At 47.2% G+C, this 27,325-nt stretch overlaps 2 protein-coding genes across 3 annotated transcripts; both read right to left on the bottom strand.

The window, feature by feature from the left end:
* Positions 1-2,110: 2,110 nt before the first annotated feature.
* On the bottom strand, positions 2,111-15,401 carry LOC129020027 (killer cell immunoglobulin-like receptor 3DS1). Of its 2 annotated transcripts, XM_054463778.2 has the most exons (9): positions 15,368-15,401; positions 14,756-14,791; positions 13,728-14,012; positions 11,963-12,262; positions 10,070-10,363; positions 7,139-7,189; positions 2,762-2,870; positions 2,251-2,303; positions 2,132-2,152 (listed from the first exon to the last, which is right to left on the bottom strand). In XM_054463778.2, the coding sequence occupies exons 1-9, from the start codon at positions 15,399-15,401 to the stop codon at positions 2,145-2,147; spliced, it is 1,170 nt and encodes a 389-aa protein (XP_054319753.2). In that variant the 3' UTR covers positions 2,132-2,144. The 2 variants fall into 2 exon arrangements, with proteins under 2 accessions (XP_054319754.2, XP_054319753.2); XM_054463779.2 differs by lacking the exon at positions 7,139-7,189 and having other exon boundaries at positions 2,111-2,152; positions 2,766-2,870.
* A 1,895-nt stretch (positions 15,402-17,296) lies between these two features.
* Positions 17,297-26,495, bottom strand: LOC129020028 (killer cell immunoglobulin-like receptor 2DL5A). The gene is made up of 8 exons (XM_054463780.2): positions 26,407-26,495; positions 25,987-26,022; positions 24,944-25,228; positions 23,760-24,053; positions 21,535-21,585; positions 18,679-18,780; positions 18,164-18,216; positions 17,297-18,063 (listed from the first exon to the last, which is right to left on the bottom strand). The coding sequence occupies exons 1-8, from the start codon at positions 26,438-26,440 to the stop codon at positions 17,794-17,796; spliced, it is 1,125 nt and encodes a 374-aa protein (XP_054319755.2). The 5' UTR covers positions 26,441-26,495; the 3' UTR covers positions 17,297-17,793.
* Positions 26,496-27,325: the final 830 nt, after the last annotated feature.

Here is a 27,325-nt window from a genome sequence, read left to right as displayed (position 1 = left end):
ATTGTACTTTATCAGCAAAAACCACACATGTAAATTCTGGATTTTTGTAGTTTTATCTAAAATTTGTCTCATGACCCAAGATTCCAGAGTCCCAACTCTGGAGTTTGCTCTCTCTCTGTCTCTCTCCCTCCCTCATTTTAAACTTTACAGAAATATCCAGTAACATAATGTTATAGAAAATCTAGTTTCCCCCAGCACGTTGGGAAGCCGAGGTGGGCGGATCAACTGAGATGAGGAGTTTGAGAGCAGCCTGGCCAACATAGTGAAACCGTGTCTCTGCTAAAAATTCAAGAATTAGCCGTGCCTGGTGGCAGGCACCTGTAATGCCAGCTACTCAAGAGGCTGAGGCATGAGAATCGTTTGAACCTGGGAGGCGGAGTTTGCAGTGAGCTGAGATTGTGCCATTGCAGTACAGCCTGGGCGACAGAGCAAGACTCCACCTTAAGAAAAAAAAAGCATATAGCCTATAATAACAAATTAGAGGGCTCTGGCTACTAAATTTAAAGGGTTCTATAAGGCTACATAAAGTGCAGCGTCCTCAAGAGTGTGGACACAGAGAGCCCCTTAGCAGAAACAGGGTCTAAAATACATCCTTGTACACACAGTCTCTTTATAGTTGACAAAGGCTGCCGTGTGGTCTAAGGTGGCATAGAACGTCTTCTCAATAAATAACATTAAACCAAAGGGTTACACATAGGAAAAAATAAATCTACACTTATTCTCACACCTATAAAAACACTTCTTAGTTTTTATCTAGTTATTGTACATTTTTTATGATTTATATTTAAATTTGAGAAATAAAAGTCATATACAGTCATCCTTCACTATTCGTGAGTGATTGGTTTCAGGATCTCCACTCAGATACCAAAATCTGCAGATGCTCAAGCCTCTTACATAAAATGACACAGCATTTGGATATAACCCATGCACATCCTCCTGTATACATTAAATCGTCTCTTGATTACTTATAATTCCTGATACAGCCTACACACCACCTCATTTCTGTCCATGCAACATAGTTTTGCTTTTTGAAAGTTTGTGGATATTTTCTCTGAATATTTTTGATTTATACTTGGTTCAATAAACACCTGTAAGCCCCACAGATACAGAGGAGTGACTGTATATTTATAGTATGAAAGATGATGTGTTGATATGTGTCCCCGTGGAGATGAGACTAACAAGACCTATGACTCTGCAAATGTTTCATTGTGGAATGACTCTGCCGGCTTTGCAGGTCTGCAGAGAGTAAGAATATCACGTGTTATCTCATTCACGATCCTTGGAACCTCCTGTGTGCTGCATGTTTGGAAGGAAATTGGAGTCTCAGACACAAATCAGGCTCCACCCTGCTTCCAGAAGCTCAGAGTCCAGGGGTGAGAACCCAGTGGAGAACAGATGGGGTTACATGGACATGGTAATGATAACAGCGGTTTCTTTTAGGGAATACAGTGTCACATTACCTAAAGCAATGAGGGCAGACATGTTTATTTGAAGAGGAGACAGCTACATTGAAATCACATAAAACTTTATAAGTTTCACCGCTGAGAGAAGGCTGGAAAATAGTCTGAAGAAAGGTGAAACAGCATGAGGGAAGGTGGAACAGCACGTGTCTAAGTGCCTTGTCAAGAGGGAGCCTCTTGTATGTTTGGAACTGTGAGTTCCTCAGTGTGATCGCAGCCTCAAGTAGACTAGGAAGTAAGCCAGTTAAGCTGGAGAGGTGGCCAGGGGTCAAGTGAAATGGACAATTGTGGGTTAAGCAAAGGAGTGTGTTTTCTCTCCAGCAGGCAGTGGGGACTTAGACATTTGTAAGCAAGAGAGAGGCACGTTCAGATTCGTGGTGTGAGGAAGAGCGATGCCCTAAGATGAAGACTGATGCCTTCAGATTCCAGCTGCTGGTACATGGGAGCTGGCAACCCGGTTTTCAGACAGGCCTCTTGTCTCCCGAGAAGACCCCCTCAAGGCCTGACTGTGGTGCTCATGGACAGGAGACAACTTTGGATCTGGGCTCAGCATTTGGAAGTTCCGTGTACACGCTGGTATCTGTTGGGGGTGTCTTGGGCCTCTGAAAAGGGCGAGTGATTTTTCTCTGTGTGAAAACGCAGTGATCCAATTATGCGTATGACACCTCTTGAGGGTCTTGTTCATCAGAGTCCTGGAGAGAGGGAAATGCTGAGTGAGGGAGGGTGCTCACATTTTTCAGGAGTCTTTGGGAATAAGAGTAGCCACGAGGCTGGGCCAAGGAGCACCTACCTCCCTGTTCACTGTTCTGTTCCCTGCAGGCTCTTGGTCCATGACAGCAGCATCTGTAGGAGACAGAAGTCAAGAAAACAGCTCGGAGGGCACTTCTGGGTCCTCATTTCATAAGCAGATACCAACATACAGGGGGAGGCCATAGGTGCCTGAGGTCCCTCAGTTGCCAACAGCAGACTCAGACATTCAATCTCTCTGAGCTCAAGGACCCATCCCATGAATAGCTCTGAGTTCCCATCCCATTGATTGTGTCTCCCACTTTCTGCTTGTCATGGAACCTTCTCCTGGATGTGAGTGGCTGCAGGGGACATGAGGATACAGTTCTGAATCACGCATTGGTCTGTCAGCTGAAGGTAGGGGCAGGGTGTCTGGTGCTCTCTCTAGAAAGTCCTGCTTCTGAGGCTCCTGCTTTGGGCCCGGGACTATCCTGCCGGTGAGGAACACACACCTGCCTGCTCCCATCCTGCTTCCCCACATGGCCCTGAGCTCTCTGGCCCCTGCTTCGTGAGACTTACTTTTTTTGTTGGAGCACCAGCGATGAAGGAGAAAGAAGAGGAGGATGGTGAAAGGGATTTTGACCACTGAGATCCCAATCAGAATGTGCAGGTGTCTGGGGTTACCTGGAAGAAGACGAGACACCAATAAGAAGCTAATCATAGCCGTTGCTCTTGATGAATTGTCTCGCATTTCTTGATTGACAGGTAACCACATACAACGTCTCTTTAGGACAAGCACCCAGATGGCGGGAGACCTAGCTTTCTCCCACTTTCTCAGTTATAGCTCTCATACTAACCATAGAACGTGCTGAGGGTACAACTACTTTAGTTTAGATGTTTGACCCCTTCAAACCTCACATTGAAATCTAACCCCCAGTGTGGGAGGTTGGGCCTCTGGGGAGGTGTTTGGGTCATGGAGGTGGATCCATCATGAAGAGATCAATGCTGTTCCAGGGAGAGGGGGTTAGCAAGTTCCCCCTCTATTAGTTCCTGGAGAACTGGTTGTTAAAACGAGCTTGGAAGCTCCATCGCTCCCCCTCCCCCTTACTCCCTCTCTTGCCGTGTGATCTCTGTGGTCTGCACAGACAGACCCTCCTTCCCTTCTGCCAGAGTGGGAGCAGCCTGAGGCCGTCACAGGAAATAGATGCTGGTGCCATGCTTCCAGTGCAGCCTGCAGAACTGTGAGGGAAACAAATCTCTTTTCTTTAGAAGTTACCCAGGCTCAAGTTTTCCTTTATAGCAACAAAAATGGACTAAGACAGCAACATCCTGAGATCAGGAGGAATGTCCCAGAACAGCCTGGGCTGTCTTCCTGTTCTTCCTAGAGGAGGACGTCATGCAGTGCTTTAGCTGAGTGCTTCCTGTGGCTCCAGGGTACAAAACCCAGGCTGGGCTGCTTTTTGTGTTCCCCCAGATATACTGCAAATGGGGTGACTCCATATGTCTCGAGCAGCTTTTCTGAGCCTTCAGGGACTGGCTCACGTTGAAATGTAGGCTTCTCTTGACACCTGCTGCTTATCTGTTAGTAATGAACCTGCCTATGTAATGTATTCTCTGTGCGTTCTGTCTCCCTTGAGTGACGGTGAGTGATAGAAATTGGCATAGCCCCAGGCGCAGTACAGGAGGTGTTTAGAGTCTTCTCTGGGAAGACTGGACTGGGATTGATACACAGTGAATGTGCTTTACAGTTCCTACATCCACAACCCTCCTGACTCAAATTACATTCTCCAAGAAAAGGACACAAAAGTGAAATCAAGATCAAAAAAGCGAAGTAGAATTCTCTTATGTCAAACATCCAGGAAATGATGGTGAAACCCGTGTGAAACGTGCTACTCTTCGTGATCTTGGGAGACACATGTTAGGCTGCTGTTCCACCCGAGAGGCTGGGGGAAGGACCGCCCCCTCCACCATCTACTGCTTCAATACCACCTGTCCTCCTGTGAATTAGTACGAAAGGGGAGCAGGAGCTAGTGCTGGCGCTGATGTCTGATTCCAAGGTCTGGACTCACTCCAAGGAGTATTAGCGTTTACCTCCCCATGGTCTATCTGTATCTCCACAGGTGATTGGAAGTAGGGCTGAGGTGGGGGATTTGGGTGAGGGGGCAAGTTTTTTGTGATGAACAGTGCACTTTCCCTATTTCAGGGCCTGTGCTGGTGGGTTCAGGGGGCTTTCATATTTTCCATATGATCTCATGTTCACAGAAAGCCAAATACGGAAGAGGTTTTAGGCTGATTTTCTAATGGATAAGATAAAGGATCAAAGAAGTAATTATAGAGAAATAGAAAAATGATGATTGGAATTCAGGTGCCTGCATCATTTGTGTATGTTATATTTATGTATTTTTTATTTTTATTTTTTGAGATGGAGTGTCCCTGTGTCGCCCAGGCTGGTGTGCAGTGACGCGATCTCGACTCACTGCAACCTCTGCCTCCAGGGCTGAAGTCATTCTCCTGCTTCCTCCTCCAGAGTAGGAGCTGGGATTACAGTCATGCACCACCACCACGCCTGCTTAATTTTTGTATTATTAGTACAGATAGAGTTTCTCCATGTTGGCCAGGCTAGTCTCGAACTCCTGACTTCATGTGATCCACCTGCGTTGGCCTCCTGCAGTGCTGGGTTACAGGCGTGAGCGACGGTTCACAGCCTTGTATATTATGCTATAATAGGTCCCTTCATTTGCACCACCCCTCATCTATCTCTCACTCCTCTGCCAGGTATTGATTTAGGTGCAGGAGAAATAAATCTCAGAAATAAGTTAATGAAGCAAGGATTAAACTACGAGGAAAAATCCAACCCAGCAAGCCTTTCCAGCCAATGATTCTACCTCACAAACATGTGTTATATGCATCTACTTCACCCACTTAGTGTCTAAATCAGCACCACATTTCACCAGTGGGGCAGGAATTGCCTTTTCCACGGTCTCCTGGATTCCAGTTACGCACCTGGGCCTCCGTGATTTTCATGTCAGTCACTATTAATCATGTAGGGGTTCCTGGTTATCCCGAGGTGAATCCAAGGGCTGTGAGTATCAAACACACACTCCTTGTTCCTGCTTAGTTTCCTGTGTACCCAGTGTGCTCTCCGTCTCTCTACAGTCGTCTTGTCATTCTCCCCATCTCATTCCCAGCATTTGAGGCAGAGCCTCTTCCTTCAACATCAGATTGTTTTCACCTTTGTGCCTTCACGGCTGACAGCTGTGTGGAAAATCTTTCCACCAGTCTTCCAAGGGTTGAATCTATTTTTTTCATTAACATCACAAATATGTGATTAGTGAGACCTTCTCTGTCACCTGAAATTATACACTCAGCATTATCTATTATTGATTCGAAAATTTGGATCGGCCCCGTGGCTCATGCCTCTTATTCCAGCGCGTTGGGAGGCAGAGGCTATTGCATCACTTGAGGTTGGGAATTTGAGACCAGCCTGGCCAACACGGTGAAACATCCTCTCTACAGAAAATATGCAAAAAGAGTTAGCCGGGCATGGTGGTGGTGGTCTGTAATCCCAGCTACTGGAGAGGCTGAGGGAGGAGATCACTTCAACCCAGGAGGTGGAGGTTGCAGTGAGCCGAGATCATGCCACTGCACTCTAGCCTGGATGACAGAGCAAGACTCTGTCTCAATAAATAAGTAAGTAGGTAAATAAATAAATAAATAAATAAATAAACAAATAGATTTCATGCACAGATGCTTCTCAATGGATCATTTATTTATTGGTCCACCTGTGCATGCATTTCTGTCCTCCCATTTAACCATCTGCAATATCAGTGTCCCAAGAGCAGAGGCCAAATGCATCTTGTTTACTATTTGTGGAAGAAGAATGCCACCCCACCCCAAAAATGTCCATGTCCTAGTCTCCATAGCTTGTGAATATGTTATTTTACATGAAAGGAGGAATGAAGATTGCTGATGGAATTACAGTTGCTAATCAGCTGAACTTAAAACAAGGGTATCCTGGAGACTTCCGGGAGATTATGAGGGATTTTCATCTTAGTGAACCTGATAGAATCCCCAAGTTTTCAAAACATGTGGAAGAAGGGAAAGCAGCATTCAGAGAAAGAGGTGTGGTAAGGAAGAAGGGTCTGAGTGATGCCATGTGAGATGTGACCAGCCTTTTTGGGCTTTGAGGAAGGAGGAAGGGGACCAGGAGTCAAGGAATGTGGGAGCCTCTAGAAGCTGGGAAAAGTGAGAAGCAGATTCTTGCCTGGAACCCTCAGGGGGAAGGCAGCCTTGCTGTCACCTTGATTTTAGCCCAGTAAGATGCACTTCATACTTTGAGCTACAGCACTGAAAGATAATTAAATAACTGTTTTGTTTTCACCCACGAATCTTGTGGAAATTTGTTATGGCAACAATAGGAAAAGGTTCCACACTGCACAGCCTGAGCATGTGGCCGTGGCTGAATGAGTCAGTGAGTCGAAGTGTGCGTGCATGAGCTCTGTTCTCTGTTAAGGCAAGGCTCTTGCTCTGCTGAGTCAGCCAGGGTTGCTTCATGACCAACAGGAGCTCATTCCTTGGCAAGTAGAACTTCTCTAAAACACCCACCCTCATCAGATGTTCCCTTCCCTTCCCTCTCTAAGCCCCCAGGAGTTTATCCCCCAGTTAGGAATGCAGGCAGAAAAAACACTGCATTTTTCCTGAGAAGGATGTCAGATTTGCAATTATTCTTTAGCTTGTAGGAGGCCTCAGCTGCAGAAAATTAAAGATTAAGAGACTTCACTGAGCCCTTTGGTGGCCCCAGATCCCTTTCACTGTTGGAGTGTCTGGAGTTCAGAGATGGTGGAAGACAGGCCCTCATTCACAGAGCTGGGAGATTTGAGTCAACACTTGCATCCAAGGCTTCCACCTCCCCAGGTTTCCAAAAGCAGAGATAAGAGGGGTCCTTTACTCACCAGATTTGGAGCTTGGTTCTGTGGGTGAAGGCCAACTATTTGAAGGGTTTCCTAGAACATGGGACAGGAGAGATGTGAGGAAATGAGGGTGCTTGTCCTCTACTCGATGGAAATCTTTGAGGTTGGTTTATGGCCAACACTCTGTTATCTAATGTTGGACCCTGGGAGTCTTGGGATCCTCTTCTCCATAATTTTTGTGTGTGATTCCCACTGTCTTGAGACTTCAAGGTATAAAGAGAAAACAGGAGTATCACACTACCTGACTTAGAAATATGTTACAGAGCTGTAGTAAGCAAAACAGCATGACATTGGCATAAAGAAAGGCACATAAAAAATAGAACAGAATGGAGAACACAGATATAATCCATGCATTTACATCCAATGGCTTTTTTTTTTTTTTTGTGATGGAATCTTGCTCTGTCATGCAGGCTGGAGTGCAGAGGTGCAATCTCAGCTCAATGCAACCTCCACCTCCTGGATTCAAGCAATTCTCTTGCCTCAAACTCCTGAGTAGTGGTATTACAGGCAATGATCAGCATACTCAGCTAATTTTTGTATTTTTAGTAGAGACGAGGTTTCACTCTGTTGGCCAGCCTGGTCTTGAACTCCTGGCTTCAGGTGATCCACCCGCCTCGGCCTCCCAAAGTGCTGGAACTGCAGGTGTGAGCCACCATGCCCAGCCCATTTAATGGACTTTGACAAAGGTGCCGAGAACTTACAATCAGGAAAGGACAGTCTTTTCAATAAATGTTTTGGGGAAAACTGGATATCTACATGCAGAGGAATAAAACTGCACCTCTACCTGTCACCATACACAAAAATCAAATGAAAACGGATTATAAACATGAGTCTAAGGCCTGAACCTATGAAATATGTAGAAGAAAATAATGGGGAAGACATTTGTCTGAGGAAAGACATTTTGTTTAAAACCTTCAAAACACAAATAATCAAAGCAAAAAATAAACCATTGGGATTACGTCAAACCAAGCAACTTCTGCACCACAAAAGATAAACCAACAAAGTGAAGAGACAACCCACAAAATAGGAGCAAATATTTGCAAACTATTCATCTGAGATGGGATTAATAACTAGAAATATAAGAAACTCAAACAACTCAATAAAACAAATAATTTAATTTAAAAATGAGCAAAAGACATGAGGAGACATTTCTCCACAAACAAAACATACAAATGGCGATCACGTATATGAAAAAGTGCTCAGCATCACTCATCATCAGAGAAATGTAAATGAAAATCGCGATGAGTTTTCATCTCATCCCATTAAAATGCCTTTTAGGCCGGTGGCTCACGCCTGTAATCCCAGCACTTTGGGAGGCGGAGGCGGGTGGATCACCTGAGGTCGGGAGACCAGCCTGACCAACATGGAGAAACTCCGTCTCTACTAAACATACAAAAATTAGCTAGGCGTGGTGGCACATGCCTGTAGTCCCAGCTACTTGGGAGGCTGAGGCAGGAGAATCACCTGAACCCGGGAGGCGGAGGTTGCAGTGAGCCGAGATCACACCATTGCACTCCAGCCTGGGCGACTATGAGCGAAACTCCATCTCAACATAAATAAATAAATAAAATAAAGTAAAGTAAAATGGCTTTTATCTGCAAGACAGACAAAACAAATGCTGGCAAGATGGTAGAGAAAGGAGAACCCTGATATCCTATTGGTAGGAATGTAAATTCGTACAACTATTATGGAGAAAAGTATGGAAATTCTTTAAAAAACTAAAAAGAGGCTGGGCATAGTGGCTTATGCCTGTAATTTCAGTACTTTGGGAAACCGAGGCAGGCACCTCACTTGAGGTCAGGAGTTTGAGAGCAGCCTAGCCAAAATTGGGAAATCCCGTCTGTGCTAAAAAATACAAAAATTAGCCAGGCATGGTGGCGTGCACCTGTAATCACAGCTACTAGGGAGGCTGTAATCTACAGCTACTAGGGAGGCTGAGTCAGGAGAATCGTTTGAACCTAGGAGGCAGAGGTTGCAATGAGCCAAGATCGCACCACTTTGACTCCAGCTTGGGCTAAGGAGGGAAACTCTTTCTCAAAAAAAAAAAAAGAACTTTCATAGTATCCAGCAATTTCACTACTGGGTTTATATCCAAAGGAAAGGACCTCAGTGTATCGAAGTGATATCTGCACTCCCATGATTGGTGCAGCACTGTTCACAGTAACCAAGATGTGGAGTCAACCTACCTGCCCATCAGTGGGTGAACGGATAGAGAACTGTAGTATACACACACGGTGGAGACTACTCATCCATAGAAACAATAACCTCCTGTCATTTGCAGCCGTATGGGTGGAACTGGAGGTCATTGCAAAGATTCCCATTTCTCACCCACATGCAGGAGATAAAAGGTGGATCTCATAAAGGTAGAGAGTAGAATGGTGGCTACCAGAGGCCAGGAAGGGAAGGGTGGAGGGTAAAAAACCCAGGAATATATACGTATACATGTATTCTACACTTTACACTTAAAAATGGTAAAGTTGGTAAATTATATAGGTACATTTAACTTCAATAAATATTTTTTCAAATGAAAAGAAAAGGGTGTAGGGGTTGCTGCTGATGACGTCTCTCTGTGGATGAGAGTCCAGGAGGGGCTTCTGGGAAATGGGTAAGGTCGAGGGGCTGAGGGAACCTCTGATCTCCCCAAACTGAGCCCAGTCTCCCCTCCTCTGGGTCTGTCCTGACTGCTTTCTCCACCTGCCTGGGTGCCTGGAGCCCTGACCATGGGCCTCCATGCAGGCCGTGCAGGAGGGTTTGGAGTTGCCGTGTCTGCCATCGTGCGCCCTGACCCCGCCCTCACACCCAGGCTTCGTGTTCTCTCTGCATCTGTTTATCCTTCTATCCATCATCAGCAGGAAGTTCCTCAGCTATGGCTCTAGGATCATAAGACATGGGACAGACACAGGTTTTCCTCACCTGTGACAGAAACAAGCAGTGGGTCACTCGAGTTTGACCACTCGTAGGGAGAGTCACGGAAAGAGCCGAAGCATCTGTAGGTCCCTCCGTGGGTGACAGGGCCCAGAGGAAAGTCTGCCTGGAATGTTCCATTGACCTTGGACACGGCAGGGAGCCTACATTCATGGCCCCTCGCCTCCCTGGATAGATGGTACATGTCATAGGACCTCCGGGAGCTGCAGGACAAGGTCACATTCTCTCCTGCCTGAACCGTGGGGCCCGACTGGGCTGAGAGAGAAGGTTTCTCATATAGACCTGGAAGGAGAAGAGGCAGTTTCCTCAGGGAGGTTCTTCCTTGTCACAGCTCCCTTCACCTGAGCTGAGAACTCACTCCCCTGCTCTATGACCTAATGCTCTCTCTCTCACCCTCCACCCCATCTCTCTTCATGTCTATTTCCTCCTTCCACCTTCTCTGTCTCTCTAGGTCTCTGACCTCACTTCCCCACCCCTAGGTATGTTTTCCCTTTTTGGATTGTTTTATTCTCTCTGACCCTCCTTGGGTTGGTTGACTTGATCTTCCTTTTTCTACAATTCTGAGTCTCTCACTTTTTGTCTTGTTCATAAATTTCTGCATGTTTCTATCTATTGTCTCTCTCTCTCTCTATCTATCTATCTATCTATTTTGTGTCTATCTACAAATTATCTATCTGTCATCTATATATATGTATCATTTATCTATCTCTCTATCAATTGTCTATCTGTCTATCCATCAATCATCTATGTGTTATCTACATCTCTGTATCATCTATCTCTCTCTCTATTACCTCTCTATCTGTCTGCCTCTCTGTCTCTATCTATGTATCATCTATGTATCTATATATTTATCTGTGTGTCTTCTATCTTCATCATCATCATCATCTCTATGTATCATCTATCAATCATCATCCATGTATCTATAACCTATCCATTATCTATCATCTACCTATTTATCATCTATCTATATCTATCTATCCATCTATCATCTGTCTCTCTCCATCTCCTTGTCTTTCTCTGCCTCTCAGTCTCTCTCATTCTATTTGGAATCTCTGCAATCCATCCCCACATCTTTATCTTTCTCTGTCTTTGTGCCCCTCCCTCAGGGTTCTGATTTTGGAGCTTTTCTCTCCTCCCTTCCATCATTCTCTCCATTCCTCTGCCCTCTTTTCTTTCCTGTTATATGTCTGTGAGTCTCTCAATCCCCTTCTTCTGGCTCATTCTCTGTGTGTTTATGCCTTTGCTTTTTGACGTCCCTGATTTCTCTCTGTGTCTCTCAGTAATCCTATCATATGTGGGGTTATTTGGAATATGAGCCTCAGAATCCAGTCTGGGGACCCCAAGTTCACACAGCATACAGGGGTTGGTGTTCTGGGGCCATGATATCCTGGGATGATTACTCTCCATTGCATGGAAGGCAGAGGTGTCAGATAAACACAGCATCTGTAGGTGCCACAAGGCCTGAGGCCACAGGGACCGACTCAGGTCAGAAATACAGGTGTCCTGGGTTTGGGTTCTCCTAGTAGAGAACACTCTGTGGAGGTAAAACAGAAATGAAACTTGTAACCTGTGCCAGGTCTCTGAGCAAAGTCAGCATGGAAGGACAGCTCTCTCTGGGACATGTCTGTCTGTCTGTCTCCTTTACCTCTTTCTCTGTTTTCTACCTCCCTGTATGGCCCCTGTGTCTGTCCTCTGTTATGACACCTGGTCTGTACTTATGTCTCCTGTTTCTCTGTCTCTGTTGGTACAGACCTCACCAAGTCAGTCTCTCTCCATAAGAATCCCACGCTCATCTTCCTCATGACCACCTGGGGGTTCCAAGTCCTGGATCATTCACTCTGTATCCCAGTGACAATGAGAAGAATGTCTGGACACTCTCACCTGTGATCACGATGTCCAGGGGGTCACTGGAAGCTGACCACTCATAGGGGGAATGAGGAATAGAACCGTAGCATCTGTAGGTCCCTGCAAGGGCAGGTGTCATGGGACCGATGGAGAAGTTGGCCTTGGAGACCCCATCATGGATCTGTCCAACGAGGCATAAGGGGTCCTTAGAGATCTCCTCTGTTTGCAGAAAGAAGTGCTCAAACATTATATCTGACCAACATTGTAGGATGACTCTCTCTCCTGATTTCACCACGGGACCTGGGTGGGCCAGGAGGGAAGGTTTTCTGTGGTTTCCTAGAAAGTGAAGTTGTGAGTTTAGAAGGCATCTCTCTTTATCATCCCATCCACGGCACCCGGAATGAGTGAGGGTTCCCCTCCCCGGTGTCTGTCTCTCTCCTCCCTCTCTGCATCTCCGTGTCTTTTCTGTGCCCATATCCCCTGGTGCAGGTCCCTCCATCTGTCTTCCTCCCTCTTCTCTGTCCCTCTGTCTCCAGTAGCCCCTGACTCCCTTCCCACTGTGAAGAAAGCCTCATCTCTTGGGCTGTTGTATCTGTTTCCCATTAATCTCTTTCCTGCTGTCTATGTGGGGGTGGAAGAGGACAGGCTGCACATCCAGGCTCTTAGCAGCCTGAATCAATCTCTTTTGAACAAATAGGAGTCTCTGGCAGGAGGTATCAACTCATCAGTAAGGCAGACATCAGTGTCAACACACCCTGTTCCTGATGGGGATTGGGAGCCTCTCCTGCCATATCTGTGCCTTCTCCGTGGCCCCAGCTTCCATAGGGTGGCCCCCAGTGCTGGTTCCAGGAACATCAACCCCTTCCTATGTGGATGGAGCCTGGTGGTGGCATCAGCATCCTGCCCTTGCTGACCTCAGGGTAGCCAACCTTCTCCTTGTTTGGTTTCTTCAATTAATTGATTAATTAATTTATATTTGAGACAGTCACTTTTTCACCCAGGCTGGAGTGTAGCGGTGTGGTCTTGGCTCACTGAAACCTCTGCCTCCCCGGTTCAAGTGATTCTCTTGCCTCAGCCTCCCCAGTCGTTGGATTACTCGCACCCACCACCACGCCCGGCTATCCTTGTTTGGTTTCCTAACTTGTCCTTGACCTGGGTTCCTGTGTTGGTTTCCTGTTGCTGCTGCAGAAAATTATCACAAACATGGCGGCAGGAGAGAACACACTGACCCCTTCCACTTCTGGAGACAGAAATTGGATCCAGTTCTCCCTGCATTAAAATCAAGGCGTCTACAGGGCTGCGTTCCCTCTGGAGACTCAGCGAATCAGTTCTCTTGACTTCTCCAGCCCTTAGAGGCCACCTGCATTCAGTGACTAGTGGCCTTCCTCCACCTTCAAAGCCCGCAGTGGTTGATAGCGTCTCCCTCCCACTACGCTGCTCTAATCCCCACTCCGCTCATCCTCCTCCTCTCATGTGGACCCTTGTGATTACACTGAGCCTAGCGGGACAGTCCAGGCCATCTCTCCATCTCAAGGTGAACTCATCAACAACCTGAGCTCCATCTTCCCCTTCAGTCCCTTGTCCTATAACATAAATAGTCACAGGCTCCAGGGATTACAATGTAGCCATCACTGGGGACAGTTATTCTTTCCACCACAGTGACCATTTCCCCTGTATTCAATCCCCCTTTACCCCAAATACAGTCAGGGCCTGGATGATGGGACCCTGACGGACACCCCCACCAGAAGCTGTGGGATTCAGGAGGTGGGACAGTGAGAAGCCCAGACAGAAAGCCTCTGACCTGTGACCATGATCACCACGGGGTTGCTGGGTGCCGACCACCCAGTGGGGGAGTGTGGGTGTGAACCCCGACATGTGTAGGTCCCTGCATGTGCTGGGGTCACAGGGCTCATCTTGAAGCTCTCCTGGAATATTCTGCCGTGGAAGATGGGAACATGGATTCTGTCTTCTTTGTACAGCATGAAATTGTTAAACCCACCACGATAGTGACACCGAAGAGTCACGTGTCCTCCTCGAGGCACCACAGCGCTGGGCCAGGCAGACAGGAAGGGTTTGTCCTGACCACCTGGGGGAGGAGATGCCACCTTAGAGAGGAGGATGTGGAGCCACCCCTCCCTCCCCGTGCTCAGAAGATTCTTCCATTTCCACTTTCTAAGGCTCCTACCACACCTGGGAGCCCAGGGCTACAGGAAGGACCCACCCCGCACAGACATGGCATCTCCCTACAACAAAAGTGTCAGCTGAGAACTTTAAGCAAGTGCTGAAGAAGCGACTCTTACTAGATTTTAATACTGCAAGATTACTCACATAAAAGAAAACAAAGTAGACATGGCATGGAGGGCATGTCCTATGTGAATGGAATATCAGCCAATTCATGAAGTGAGCCCCCATCACAGGATTTGGAATGTCAGGGCCATGGCTGTGGTTTCCCCACCTCTTCTGGTAGAATGACAGCAGCCACACTGCAGCCCCTACCGTCACGGAAACCCTGGAGGGTGTGAGTTACACCTTTGTCTTCAGAGGACCTGCTGTTCCTAGCACTGCTTCCCTCTCTTTCTCTGCTGCTGACACCACTTCCTCCCTGCACACCCCAGCTTGGAGCACCCCAGTGTCACCCCAGTCTTCACAGAGCTTGAATCAGGAAAGGGAAAGAAAGGCCGGGAAGGGCGAGGTCAGAACTATGGGCCGAGCATCCGAGGGTCCCCTCTTCCTAGTTTATGAGAGACTCCCTGACAGGACTTCCCTCCAGTTTCAGGAAAATCCTCTTATGTGGGGAGATGATACCCTAAGGTTTGGGGAAGGACTCACCCATGTGTGGACAGGCCCTCTGGACCAAGAAGAACCCTGGAAAGAAAGATCATGATGGACCATCCATCTGCAGGCAAACCAGGGCACCCTGCTGCCCCGACTAGGCTGTGTGTCTTGGCAGCCAGGCCCTTGCTGGGCTGAAGTTAAACTCACCCTCGCTGCCTACCTGCCCCCAGGAACAAGGATCTCAGCTGTGCAGAGACTCAGCCTCCAGGCCCAGATCTCTACCTCCAGGCCTAGATCTACACAACAGGCCCAGATCTCCACTCTAGGCCCAGATCTCCACTTCAGGTCTGAATCTCCATTCCAGGCCCATATCTCCTCTCCAGGCTGATGTCTCCACTCCAGGCCCATAACTCCACTCCAGGCTCCTCTCTCAACTCCAGGCCCATATCTCCACTCAAGGCTTGTATCTCTGCTCCAGGCCTGTATCTCCACCCCAGGCCCATATCTCCACTCCAGGATCATATCTCCACTCCAGGCCCAGATCTCCACTTCAGGCCCATAACTCCACTTCCAGGCCCATAACTCCACCTCTAGGCCCATATCTTTACCTCCAACTCCAGATCTATTCCCCAGTGCTCCCTCCCTCGATTCCTTTCCAGGACTCACCAACACACGCCATGCTGACGACCATGAGCGACATGGTGCTGCCGGTGCAGACAGGCGGCCGCGCCCCAGCTCAGCTCAGCAGCGCACAGGATGTTATTTGGCGCCCTGCCCATACAGTTTACATGCTGACCACATCATGGGAGGGTGACGTACACAGGCTCTTTCTACCTTGCACGAGGCCCAGTGGGTGCTCACTCAAGAGCGGAACATGGCTTCCTGGAAATTGTTCTCACTAGAATTGACACCTAGTGTCCTTCACTACGACCAACTCAAAACACGTCTCAGATCCAACCTCCCGAACACGAGATGCCTAAAATCTGTGCTAACGTGAAAGACTTTCATGTATTTTTATTGTTTTTATCTGAGATGCAAACTCTTCTTCCTGTGTAATATGCAAAATATCTAATAGGTATTATTAATGTTTTCAGAGTCATTGTGACCAATAAACCATGAGAATTTTTCATGCTTGTATTTCTAGTATTACAGCAGAACCAGTTAAAATGATTTAAGTTCCCAGGGAAGGATTATGCAATTATTTACAATCTTAGAATTGTACTTTATCAGCAAAAACCACACATGTAAATTCTGGATTTTTATAGTTTTATCTAAAATTTGTCTCATGACCCAAGATTCCAGAGTCCCAACTCTGGAGTTTGCTCTCTCTCTGTCTCTCTCCCTCCCTCATTTTAAATTTTACGGAAATATCCAGTAACATAATGCTATAGAAAATCAAGTTTCCCCCAGCACGTTGGGAAGCCGAGGTGGGCGGATCAACTGAGATGAGGAGTTTGAGAGCACCCTAGCCAACATAGTGAAACTGTGTCTCTGCCAAAAATTCAAAAATTAGCCATGCCTCATGGCAGACACCTGTAATGTCAGCTACTCAAGAGGCTGAGGCACGAGAATCGCTTGAACTTGCGAGGCGGAGGTTGCAGTGAGCTGAGATTGTGCCACTGCAGTCCAGCCTGGGCGACAGAGCAAGACTCTGCCTCAAGAAAAAAAAAATAGCAAATAGCCTATAATAACAAATTAGAGGGCTCTGGCTACTAAATTTAAAGGGTTCTACAAGGCTACATAAAGTGCAGCATCCTCAAGCGTGTGGACACAGACAGCCCCTTAGCAGAAAACAGTGTCTAAAATACATCCGTGTACACACAGTCTCTTTATGGTTGACAAAGGCTGCCGTGTGGTCTAAGGTGGCACAGAACGTCTTCTCAATAAATAACATTAAACCAAAGGGTTACACATAGGAAAAAATAAATCTAAACTTATTCTCTCACCTATAAAGACACTTCTTAGTTTTTTCTAGTTATTGTACATTTTTTATGATTTATATTTAAATTTGAGAAATAAAAGTCATATACGGTCATCCTTCACTATTCCTGGGTGATTGGTTGCAGGATCTCCACTCAGATACCAAAATCTGCAGATGCTCAAGCCTCTTACATAAAATGACACAACATTTGGATATAACCCATGCACATCCTCCTGTATACATGAAATCATCTCTTGATTACTTATAATTCCTGATACAGCCTACACACCACCTCATTTCTGTCCATGCAACATAGTTTTGCTTTTTGAAAGTTTGTGGATATTTTCTCTGAATATTTTTGATTTATACTTGGTTCAATAAACACCTGTAAATCCCACAGATACGGAAGAGCGACTGTATATTTATAGTATGAAAGATGATGTGTTGATATGTGTCCCCGTGGAGATGAGACTAACAAGACCTATGACTCTGCAAATGTTTCATCTTGGAATGACTCTGCCAGCTTTCCAGGTCTGCAGAGAGTAAGAATATCACTTGTTATCTCATTCACGATCCTTGGAACCTCCTATGTGCTGCATCTTTGGAAGGAAATTGGAGTCTCAGACACAAATGAGGCTCCACCCTGCTTCCAGAAGCTCAGAGTCCAGGGGTGAGAACCCAGTGGAGAACAGAGGGGGTTATATGGACATGGTAATGATAACAGAGGTTTCTTTCAGCAAATACAGTGTCACCTTACCTAAAGCAATGAGGGCAGACATATTTATTTGAAGAGGAGACAGCTACATTGAAATCACAAAAAATTTTATAAGTTTCACTCATGACAGATGGCTGGAAAATAGTCTGAGGAAAGGTGGAACAGCATGAGGGAAGGTGGAACAGCATGTGTGTAAGTGCTGTGTTAAGAGGAGCCTCTTGTGTGTTTGGAATCGTGAGTCCCTCAGTGTGACCGCAGCCTCAAGTAGACTAGGAAGTAAGCCAGTTAGGCTGGAGAGGTGGCCAGGGGTCACGTGAAATAGAGAATTGTGGGTTAAGCAAAGGAGTGTGTTTTCTCTCAGGAAGCAGTGGGGAGCTTAGGCATTTGTAAGCAAGAGCGAGGCACCAGATTCGTGGTGTGAGAAAGAGCGATGCCCTAAGATGAAGACTGACGCCTTCAGATTCCAGCTGCTGGTACATTGGAGCTGGCAAGCTGATTCTGAGACAGGGCTGTTGTCTCCCTAGAAGACCCCCTCAAGGCCTGACTGTGGTGCTCATGGGCAGGAGACAATGATCTGGGCTTAGCATTTGGAAGTTCCATGTACATGGTGGTATGTGTTGGGGGTGTCTTGGGCCTCTGAGAGGGGGAAGTGATTTTTGTCTGTGTGAAAACGTGGTGATCCAACTGTGCGTATGTCACCTCCTGAGGGTCTTGTTCATCAGAGTCCTGGAGAGAGGGAAATGCTGAGTGAGGGAGGGTGCTCACATTCTTCAAGACTATTTGGGAATAAGACTCAATCCATGAGGCTGGGCTGAGGAAAACCTACCTCCATGTTCACTGTTCTGTCCCTGGCAGGCTCTTGGTCCATTACAGCAGCATCTGTAGGAGATAGAAGTCATCAAAACAGCTGGAAGTGCACTTGTGGGTCCTCATTTCATGAGCAGACACCAACGCACAACGGGAGGTCGTAGGTGCCTGAGGTCCCTCAGCTGTCATCAGCCAGACCCAGCATTCTCTCTCTCTGACAGCAAGGACCCATCCCATGAATAGCTCTGAGTTCCCATCCCAGTGATTCTGTCTCCCACTTTCTGCCTGTCACGGAACCTTCTCCTGGATGTCAGTGGCTGCAGGGGACATGAGGATACAGTTCAGAATCAGGCAATGGTCTGTGAGCTGAAGGCAGGGGCAGGGTGTCTGCTGCTCTCTCTAGAAAGCCCTGCCTCTGTGGCTCCTGCCATGGGCCGGGGACCATCCGGCCAGTGAGGAACACACACCGGTGTGCTCCCATCCTGTTTCCCCACATGGCCCTGAGGTCTCTGGCCTCTGCGTCATGAGACTTACTCTTTTTGTTGGAGCAGCAGCGATGAAGGAGAAAGAAGAGGATGATGAAGAGGATAATAGCCACTGAGGACTCAATCAGAATGTGCAGGTGTCTGTGGATACCTGGAGGAAGGTGGGAATCCATTAAGAAGCTCATCATAGCAGTTCCTCTTTATGGATTGTCTCTCATTTCTTGGTTGCCAGCTAAGCACATACAACATCTGTTTAGGACAAGTTCCCCGATGGCAGGATACCCAGCTTTCTCCTGCTTTCTCAGTTATAGTTCTCAAAATAATCAGAGAACATGCTGGGGATACCACTGCTATAGTTTGGATGTTTGACCCTGCCAAACTTCACGTTGACATTTATCTCGCAGTGTGGGAGGTTGGGCCTGTTGAGAGATGTTCCAGTTATGGGGGTGGATCCATCATGAATACATTAATGCTGAGACATAACATAATCCTATGAGTCATGGTTGGCAAGTTCTCCATGAGGTCCCTAAGACTGGTTGCTAAAAAGAGCATGGGGTTTCTCCATGTTGGCCAGGCTGGTCTGAAACTCCTGACCTCAAGTGATCCAACAACCTCGGCCTCCCAAAATGTTGGGTTACAGGTGTAAGCTCCCGTTCACAGGTTATAATAAGTCCCTTCATTTGCACCACCCCTCATCTATCTATCACTCCTCTGCCAGATATTGATTTACAAGAAGGAAAACTAAATCTCAGACAGAAGTTAATAAACTCAAAATTAAATAAGTAGGCATTATCAAATCCAGCAAGCCCTCCCTGCAAATGATTCTACCCCACAAACATATCTTATATCCATCTACTTCATCCACTTAGGGTCTAAATCAGCACCACATTTCACCAGTGGGGCGGGAATTGCCTTTTCCACAGTCTCCTAGATTCCAGTTACGTACCTGGGCCTCCCTTATTTTCATGTCAGTCACTATTAATCATGTAGGGATTCCTACTTACCCTGAGTTGAATCCAAGGGCTGTGAGTATCAAACACACACTCCTTGTTCCTCCTTTGTTTCCTGTGTACCCATTGTACTCTCCATCTCTCTAGTCATCTTGTCATTCTCCCCATCTCATTCCCAGCATTTGAGGCAGAGCCTCTTCCTTCAACATCAGATTGTTTTCACCTTTGTGCCTTCACGGCTGACAGTTGTGTGTGGAAAATCCTTCTGCCAATATTCCAGGGGTTGAATCTACTGTTTTTTCATTACGGTCACAAATATTATCTGATTAGTGAGACTGTCTCTGTCTCCTGAAATTTTACACTTAGAATTGTTTATTATTTATTTTAAATTTTGGCTGGGCGCAGTGGCTCACGCCTTGAGTCCCAGCATTTTGGGATGCTGAGACGGTCGGATTACTTGAGATTGGGAGTTGGAGACAGTCTGCATAACATGGTGAAACTCCATCTCTACTAAAAAATATAAAAGAAAATTAGCTGGGTGTGGTGGAAGGGACTGGAATCCCAGCTAGTCAGGAGGCTGAGGCAGGAGAATCGCTTGAACCAGGGAGGTGGAGGTTGTGCTGAGCCGAGGTCTTGCCCTGCACTCCAGCCTGGGGATAGACAATGACTTCGCCGCAAATAAATAAATACATAAATAGATAAATAGATAAATAAATAAGTAAATAGATTTCATGCACAGATGCTTCCCAATGGATCAATCATTACTGGTCCACTTGTGCATTTATATTCTGCCTTCCCATCTGCCCATCTGCAATGTCAGTGTCCTAAGAGCAGAGGCCAAATGCATCGTGTTTACCATTTGTGGAAGGCAGGAGAATGCTGGCCCACCCCCAAAATGTCCCTGTCCTAGCCTCCATAGCTTGTGAATATGTTATTTTACATGAAAGGAGGAATGAAGATTGCAGATGGAATTATGGTTGCTAATCAGCTGAACTTAAAACGAGGGTATCCTGGGTGATTTTAGGGAGATTATGATGGATTATCTTAGTAAACTCAATAGAATCCCAAAGTCTTTAAAAGAGGAGGAAAAAGTCAGGGCAACACTTAGAGAAAGAGGTGAGGTAAGGAAGAAGGATCTGAGTGATGCCATGTGAGAGACGTGACCAGACTTTGTGGGCTTCGAGGAAGGAGGAAGGGGACCAGGTGCCAAGGAACGTGGGAACCTCTAGTAGCTGGGAAATGTGAGAAGCCGATTCTCGCCTGGAACCTTCAGAGAAAAGGCAGCCTCGTAGTCAACTTGATTTTAGCCCAGTGAGATGCATTTCATATTTCTCAGCTATAACACTGTAAGAGAATTTTAAAAGCTGTGTTGTTGTCATCCATGAAGTTTGTGTAGATTTATTATGGCAACAGCAGGAAAGGGTTCTACACTGTACAGTGAGAGCACAGGGCAGTGGCTGAACGAGTGAGTGAGTGGAAGTGTCATATTCGCGGATGAACTACGTTCCTTCTTACTGCAAGGCTCTTGCTCTGCAGACTCAGCCAAGGTTGCACCATGACCAACAGGGGCTCATCCTTGGCAAGTGGAACTTCTCTAAATCACCTTGCCCTCATCAGATGTTACCTTCTCCTCCTCTCTCAAGTCCCCTTGAATTTATCCTCCAGTTTGGAATGCAGGCAGAAAAAACACCACATTATCCCTGAGAAGGATGTCAGATTTGTACTCATCCGTCTAGCTTGGAGGAGGTCTCAGCTGCAGAAATTGGAAATGAAGAGACTTCACTGAGCCCTTTGCTGGCCCCAGATACCTTTCACTGTTGTAGTGTCTGGGGGTCAGAGATGTTAGAAGACAGGCCCACAATCACAGAGCTGGGAGGTGCTGAGCCAATGCTTGAATCCAAGGTACCGACCTCCCCAGGTTTCCAAAAGCAGAGATAAGAAGGATCTTTACTCACCAGTTTTGGAGCTTGGTTCAGTGGGTGAAGATGAACTACCTGAAGAGTTTCCTAGAACACAGGACAGGAGAGAGGTGAGGAAATGAGGATGCCTGTCTTCTACTCAAAGGAATTCTTTGAGGTTGGTTCATGGCCAACACTCTGTTATCTAATGTTGGGCCCTAGGAGTCCTGGTGTCCCCTTCTCCATCATCATTGTTAAATGATGCCCAGTGTCCTGAGATTTCGAGGTATAAAGACAAAACAGGTGCTGGAGGCCTCACAGTCCCTGACTTAAAAATATGTTACAAAGCTGTAGTAAGCACAACAGCATGATGTTGACATAAAGGCCCATAGAGCAATGGAGAAGAATGAAGAACACAGATATAATCCACGCATTCACATCCAGTGGACTTTGATGATTGTAGGTGCCAAGAACCTGCAATCAGGAAACTACAGTCTTTTCAATAAATGGAGCAGGGAAAACTGGTATCTACATGCAGTTGATGAAACTGCACCTCTACCTCTCACCATACACAAAAAATAAAATGAAAATGGAAGAAACACTTAAGGCCTGAAACCATTAAGCATCTAAAAGGAAAGAGTGGGGAAATGCTCCAGGACATTTGTCTGAGGAAAGACATTTTATTTAAAATCTCAAAAACACAAGAAATCAAAACAAAATAATAGACCTTTGGGATTACATCAAAGTAAGCAGCTTCTGCACCGCAAAAGAAGCAACCAACAAAGTGAAGAAGAGACAAATTGGGAGAAAATATTTGTGAAGTATGCATCTGAGAGGGGATTAATAACTAGAATATACATAAAACTCAAGCAACGGTATAAAACAATGAACTTAATTTGACAATTAGCAAAATACCTGAACAGACATTTCTCAACAAACAAAACGCACAAATGGCCAACATGTACATGAAAAAGTGCTCAGTATCACTAATCATGCCAATTGAAATCACAGTGAGCTATCTTCTCACCCCATTAAAGTGGCTTTTATCTGAAACACAGACAAAATAAATGCTGGCAAGGTGGTAGAGAAAGGAGAACCCTGGTACCCTGTTGATAGGATCTAGCAATTCCACTACTGGGTGTAAACCCAAAGGGAAGTAAATCAATATATCGAAGTGATATCTGCACTTGTATGATTGTTGTGGCACTGTTCACAGTAGCCAAGATGTGGAGTCAACTTACCTGCCCGTCAGTGGGTGAATGGATAGAGAGAATGTAGTACACACACACAGTGGAGACTACTCATCCATAGAAACAATAACCTCCTGTCATTTGCAGCCATATGGATGGAACTGGAGGTCATTGCAAAGATTCCCACTTCTCACCTGTATACAGGAGCTAAAAGGTGGATCTCATGAAGGTAGAGAGTAGAATGGTGGCTACCAGAGGCCAGGAAGGGAAGGGCGGAGCGTAACAACAACAACAAAAGAATATAGATGTATTTATTTATTTAGAGACAGAGTCTCTCTCTGTCTCCCAGGCTGCAGTGCAGTGGCATGATCTCGGCTCAGTGCAACCTCTGCCTCCTGGGCTTAAGTGCTTCTCCTGCCTCAACCTCCCATGTAGCTAGGACTACAGGTGCAGGCCAGCATGCCTGGCCAATTTTTCTTGTCTGTTTAGTAAAGATGAATTTCCCACATGTTGGCCACGCTGATCTTGAGCCCCTGATCTTAAATGATCCGCCTTCCTTGGCCTCTCAAAGCGCCAAGATTAAAACCATGAGCCACTGCACCCAGCATATAAAGGTATTTATGACCACTAGATTTTACTTTTAAAAATGGTAAAGGTGGTAAATTATATAGTTACATTTAACCTCAATAAATGTTTTTTCAGACGGAAAGAAAAGGGTGTAGGGGTTGCTGGTGATGACATCTCTTTGTGTGGGTGAGAGGCCAGTATGGGCTGCTGGGAAACGGGTAAGGTTGAGGGGCTGAGGGAACCTTTGATCTCCCCAAACTGAGCCCAGTCTCCCTCCTCTGGGTCTGTCCTGATAGCTTTCTCCATCTGCCTGTGTGCCTGGAGCCCTGACCACGGGCCTCCATGCAGGCCATGAAGGAGGGTTTCGAGGTGCTGTGTCTGCCATCCTGTGCCCTGACCCTGGCCTCACACCCAGGCTTCGTCTTCTCTCGGCATCTGTCCATGCTTCTCTCCATCATCAGCAGGAAGCTCCTCAGCTATGGCTCTAGGATCATAAGACATGGGATAGGCATGGTGTTTTCTCACCTGTGACAGAAACGGGCAGTGGGTCACTCGGGTCTGACCACTCATAGGGAAAGTCACGAAGAGAGCCGAAGCATCTGTAGGTCCCTCCGTGGGTGGCAGGGCCCAGAGGAAAGTCGGCCTGGGATGTTCCATTGACTTTGGGCACTGCAGGGAGCCTAAGTTCATGGGCCTCCCCCTCCCTGAATAGATGGTAAATGTCAAACGAGCTGCGGGAGCTGCAGGACAAGGTCATGTTCTCTCCTGCCTGAACCGTGGGGCCCGGCTGGGCTGAGAGAGAAGGTTTCTCATATAGACCTGGAAGGAGAAGAGGCAGTTTCCTCAGGGAGGTTCTTCCTTGTCACAGCTCCCCTCACACCTGAGCTGAGAACTCACTTCCCTGCTCTATGGCCTAGTGCTCTCTCTCTCTCTCACCCTTCACCCCCGACTCTGCCTGTCGATCCCTCCCTGTGTGGTTCCAGCCTGGTGGTGGCATCAGCAGTGCACCCTCGCTGATCTCAGGGTAGCCAACCTTCTTGTTTGGTTTTTTAACTTGTCCTTGACCTGGGTTCCTGTGTTGGTTTCCTGTTGTTGCTGGAGAAAATTATCACAAACATGGCAGCAGGAGAGAACACACTGACCCCTTCCACTTCTGGAGACAGAAATCAGACCCTGTTCTTCCTGGGCTACAATCAAGGCATCTGCAGGGCTGCATTCCCTCTGGAGACTCGGGAGAATCAGTTCCCTTGACTTCTCCAGCCCCTAAAGGCCACCTGCATTCCGTGGCTTCTGGCCTTCCTCCACTTTCAAAGCCCGCAGTGGCTGATGAAGTCTCCCACGATGCTGCTCTAATCCCCACTCCCCTCTTCCTCCTCCTCTCATGTGGACCCTTGTGATTACACTGAGCCCAGTAGGACAGTCCAGGCCGTCTCCCCATCTCAAGGTCAACTCATCAACAACCTGAGCTCCATCTTCCCCTTCAGTCCCCTGTCCTATAACACAAATAGTCACAGGCTCCAAGGATTACAATATAGCCATACTGAGGACAGTTATTCTTCCCACCACAGCACCCATTCCCCTGTATTCAATCCCCCTTGACCCCAAATACAGTCAGGGCCTGGATGATCGGACCCTGGTGGACACCCCCACCAGAAGCTCTCGGACTCAGGAGGTGGGACAAGGAGAAGCCCAGACAGGAGCCCTCTGACCTGTGACCACGATCACCAGGGGGTTGCTGGGTGCGGACCACTCAGTGGGGGAGTGCGGTTGTGAACCCCGACATCTGTAGGTCCCTGCGTGTGCTGGGGTCACAGGGCCCATGAGGATGCTCTTCCAGAATATTTTGTTGTAGAGCTCAGGGACAGGCACCCCATCTTCTTTGTACAGACTGAAGATGGTAAACCCAAGACGAGAGCAACACAGAAGAGTCACATGTCCTCCTTGAGGCACCACAGCGCTGGGCCAGGCAGACAGCAAGGGCTTGTCCTGTCCACCTGGGAGAGAAGGAGGCGCCGCCTTAGAGAGGAGGATGTGAAGCCGCCCCTCCCTCCCTGTGCTCAGAAGATTCCCCCATTTCCACGTTTCTAAGGCTCTTACCACACCTGGGTGCACAGGGCTACGGGAAAGACCCATCCCACATAGACATGGTGTCTCCCTACAACAAGTGTCAGCTGAGAACTTTGAGCAGGTGCTGAATAAGCAACTGTTACTAGATTTCAATACTGCAAGATTACTCAGATAAAACAACACAAATAGACATGGAGTCGAGGGCATGTCCTTTGTGAATGGAATATCAGCCAATGCGTGAACCACAATACACAACTGAGCCCCCATCAGAGGATTTGGAATGTCAGGGCCATGGCTGTGGTTCCCCCACCTCTTAGGTAGAATGACAGCAGTCACACTGCAGCCCCTACCGTCATGGAAACGCTGGAGGGTGTGAGTTACACCTTTGTCTTCAGAGGCCTGCTGTTCCTAGCACTGTTTTGCTCCCTTCCTCTGCCAGTGACACCATATCTTCCCCTCACAGCCCAGCTTGGAGGACCCCAGTCTACCCTCCCGGGTTCCCACAGAACCTGACTCAGCCAAGGGAAAGGAAGGCTGGGGAAGGCAAGGTCAGAACTGTGGGCTGAGCACCCCAGGGTCGCCTCATCCTTATTTATAAGAAAATCCCCCACCGGGCTTCCCTCCTGTTTCAGGAAAATCCTCTTATGTGGGGAAATGACACCCTCAGGTTTGGGGAAAGACTCACCCTCATGTGTCCAGGCCGCCTGCAGCGAGAAAAACCCTGGAAAGAAAGATCATGATGGACGATCCATCTGCAGGCAAACCAGGCCTCCCTTGCTGCCCGCACTGGGCTGTGAGTCTTGGTAGCCAGGCCCTTCCTGGGCTGAAGGTAAACTCACCCACAGTGCCTTCCTGCACCCAAGAACAGGGCTGTGGGCTGTGCAGAGACCCAGGCTCCAGGCCCATATCCCCACCCCAAGCCCATATCTCCACTCCAGGCCTGTATCTCCACTCCAGGCCTGTATCTCCTCTCCAGGCCCATATCTCCACTCCAGGCCCATTTCTCCACATCAGACCCATATCTCCACTCCAGGCCCATATCTTTACCTCTAGGCTGAGATCTCCATCCCCTCACTCCCTCTCTCGATTCCCTTCCAGGACTCACCAACACACGCCATGCTGACGACCATGAGCGACATGGTGCTGCCGGTGCAGACAGGCGGCCGCACCCCAGCTCAGCTCAGCAGCGCACAGGATGTTATTTGGCGCCCTGCCCATGCAGTTTACATGCTGACCACATCATGGGAGGGTGACGTACACAGGCTTTTTCTACCTTGCATGAGGCCCAGTGGGTGCTCGCTCAAGAGCGGAACATGGCTTCCTGGAAATTGTTGTGACTACAATTGCCATCTTGCATCGTTCACTGCCACCTTGCATTGTTCACTATGATCAGACTCAAAAGACGTCTCAGATCCAACCTCTCACACACCAGATGATTGAATTCTGTGCTTACATTAAAGACTTTTGATGTATTTGTGTTTTTATCGGAGATTCAAACTCTTCTTCATGTGTAATGTGCAAAATATCTAACAGGTATTATTAACATTATCAGAGTAATTGTGACAAAAAGCCATTCTAATTTTCCTGTTTGAGTTTCTAGTACTAAACCAGAGGCACGAGAATGGCTTGAACCTGGGAGGCGGAGGTTGCAGTGAGCTGAGCTCGAGCAACTGAACTCCAGCTTGGGTGACAGAGGAAGAGTCTGTCTCAAGAAAAAAAAAAAAAAAGCAAACTAAATAACCTATAATAACAAATCAGAGGACTCAGGTTACCAAATTTTAAGGGGTTCTATAAGGTTACATAAAGTGCAGCATCCTCATGAGAGGGGATACAGAGAACCACTGGACAGAAAACTGTGTCTAAAATACATCTGTGGATACACAGTCCCTTTATAGTTGACAAAGGCTGCCATGTAGTTGAAGGTGGAATAGAATATTTTCTCAAAAAATAACACAGGACCATAGGGTTACACGTAGGAAAAAATAAATCTAAACTTATCCTCACACTATAAAAACACTCCTTAT

This window comes from Pongo pygmaeus, chromosome 20 (genome assembly GCF_028885625.2).
Source record: "Pongo pygmaeus isolate AG05252 chromosome 20, NHGRI_mPonPyg2-v2.0_pri, whole genome shotgun sequence".
NCBI classification, from domain to species: Eukaryota; Metazoa; Chordata; class Mammalia; order Primates; family Hominidae; genus Pongo; species Pongo pygmaeus.
Note: the sequence above shows the minus strand (reverse complement) of the source record. Positions and strands in the feature narration are given on the sequence as shown.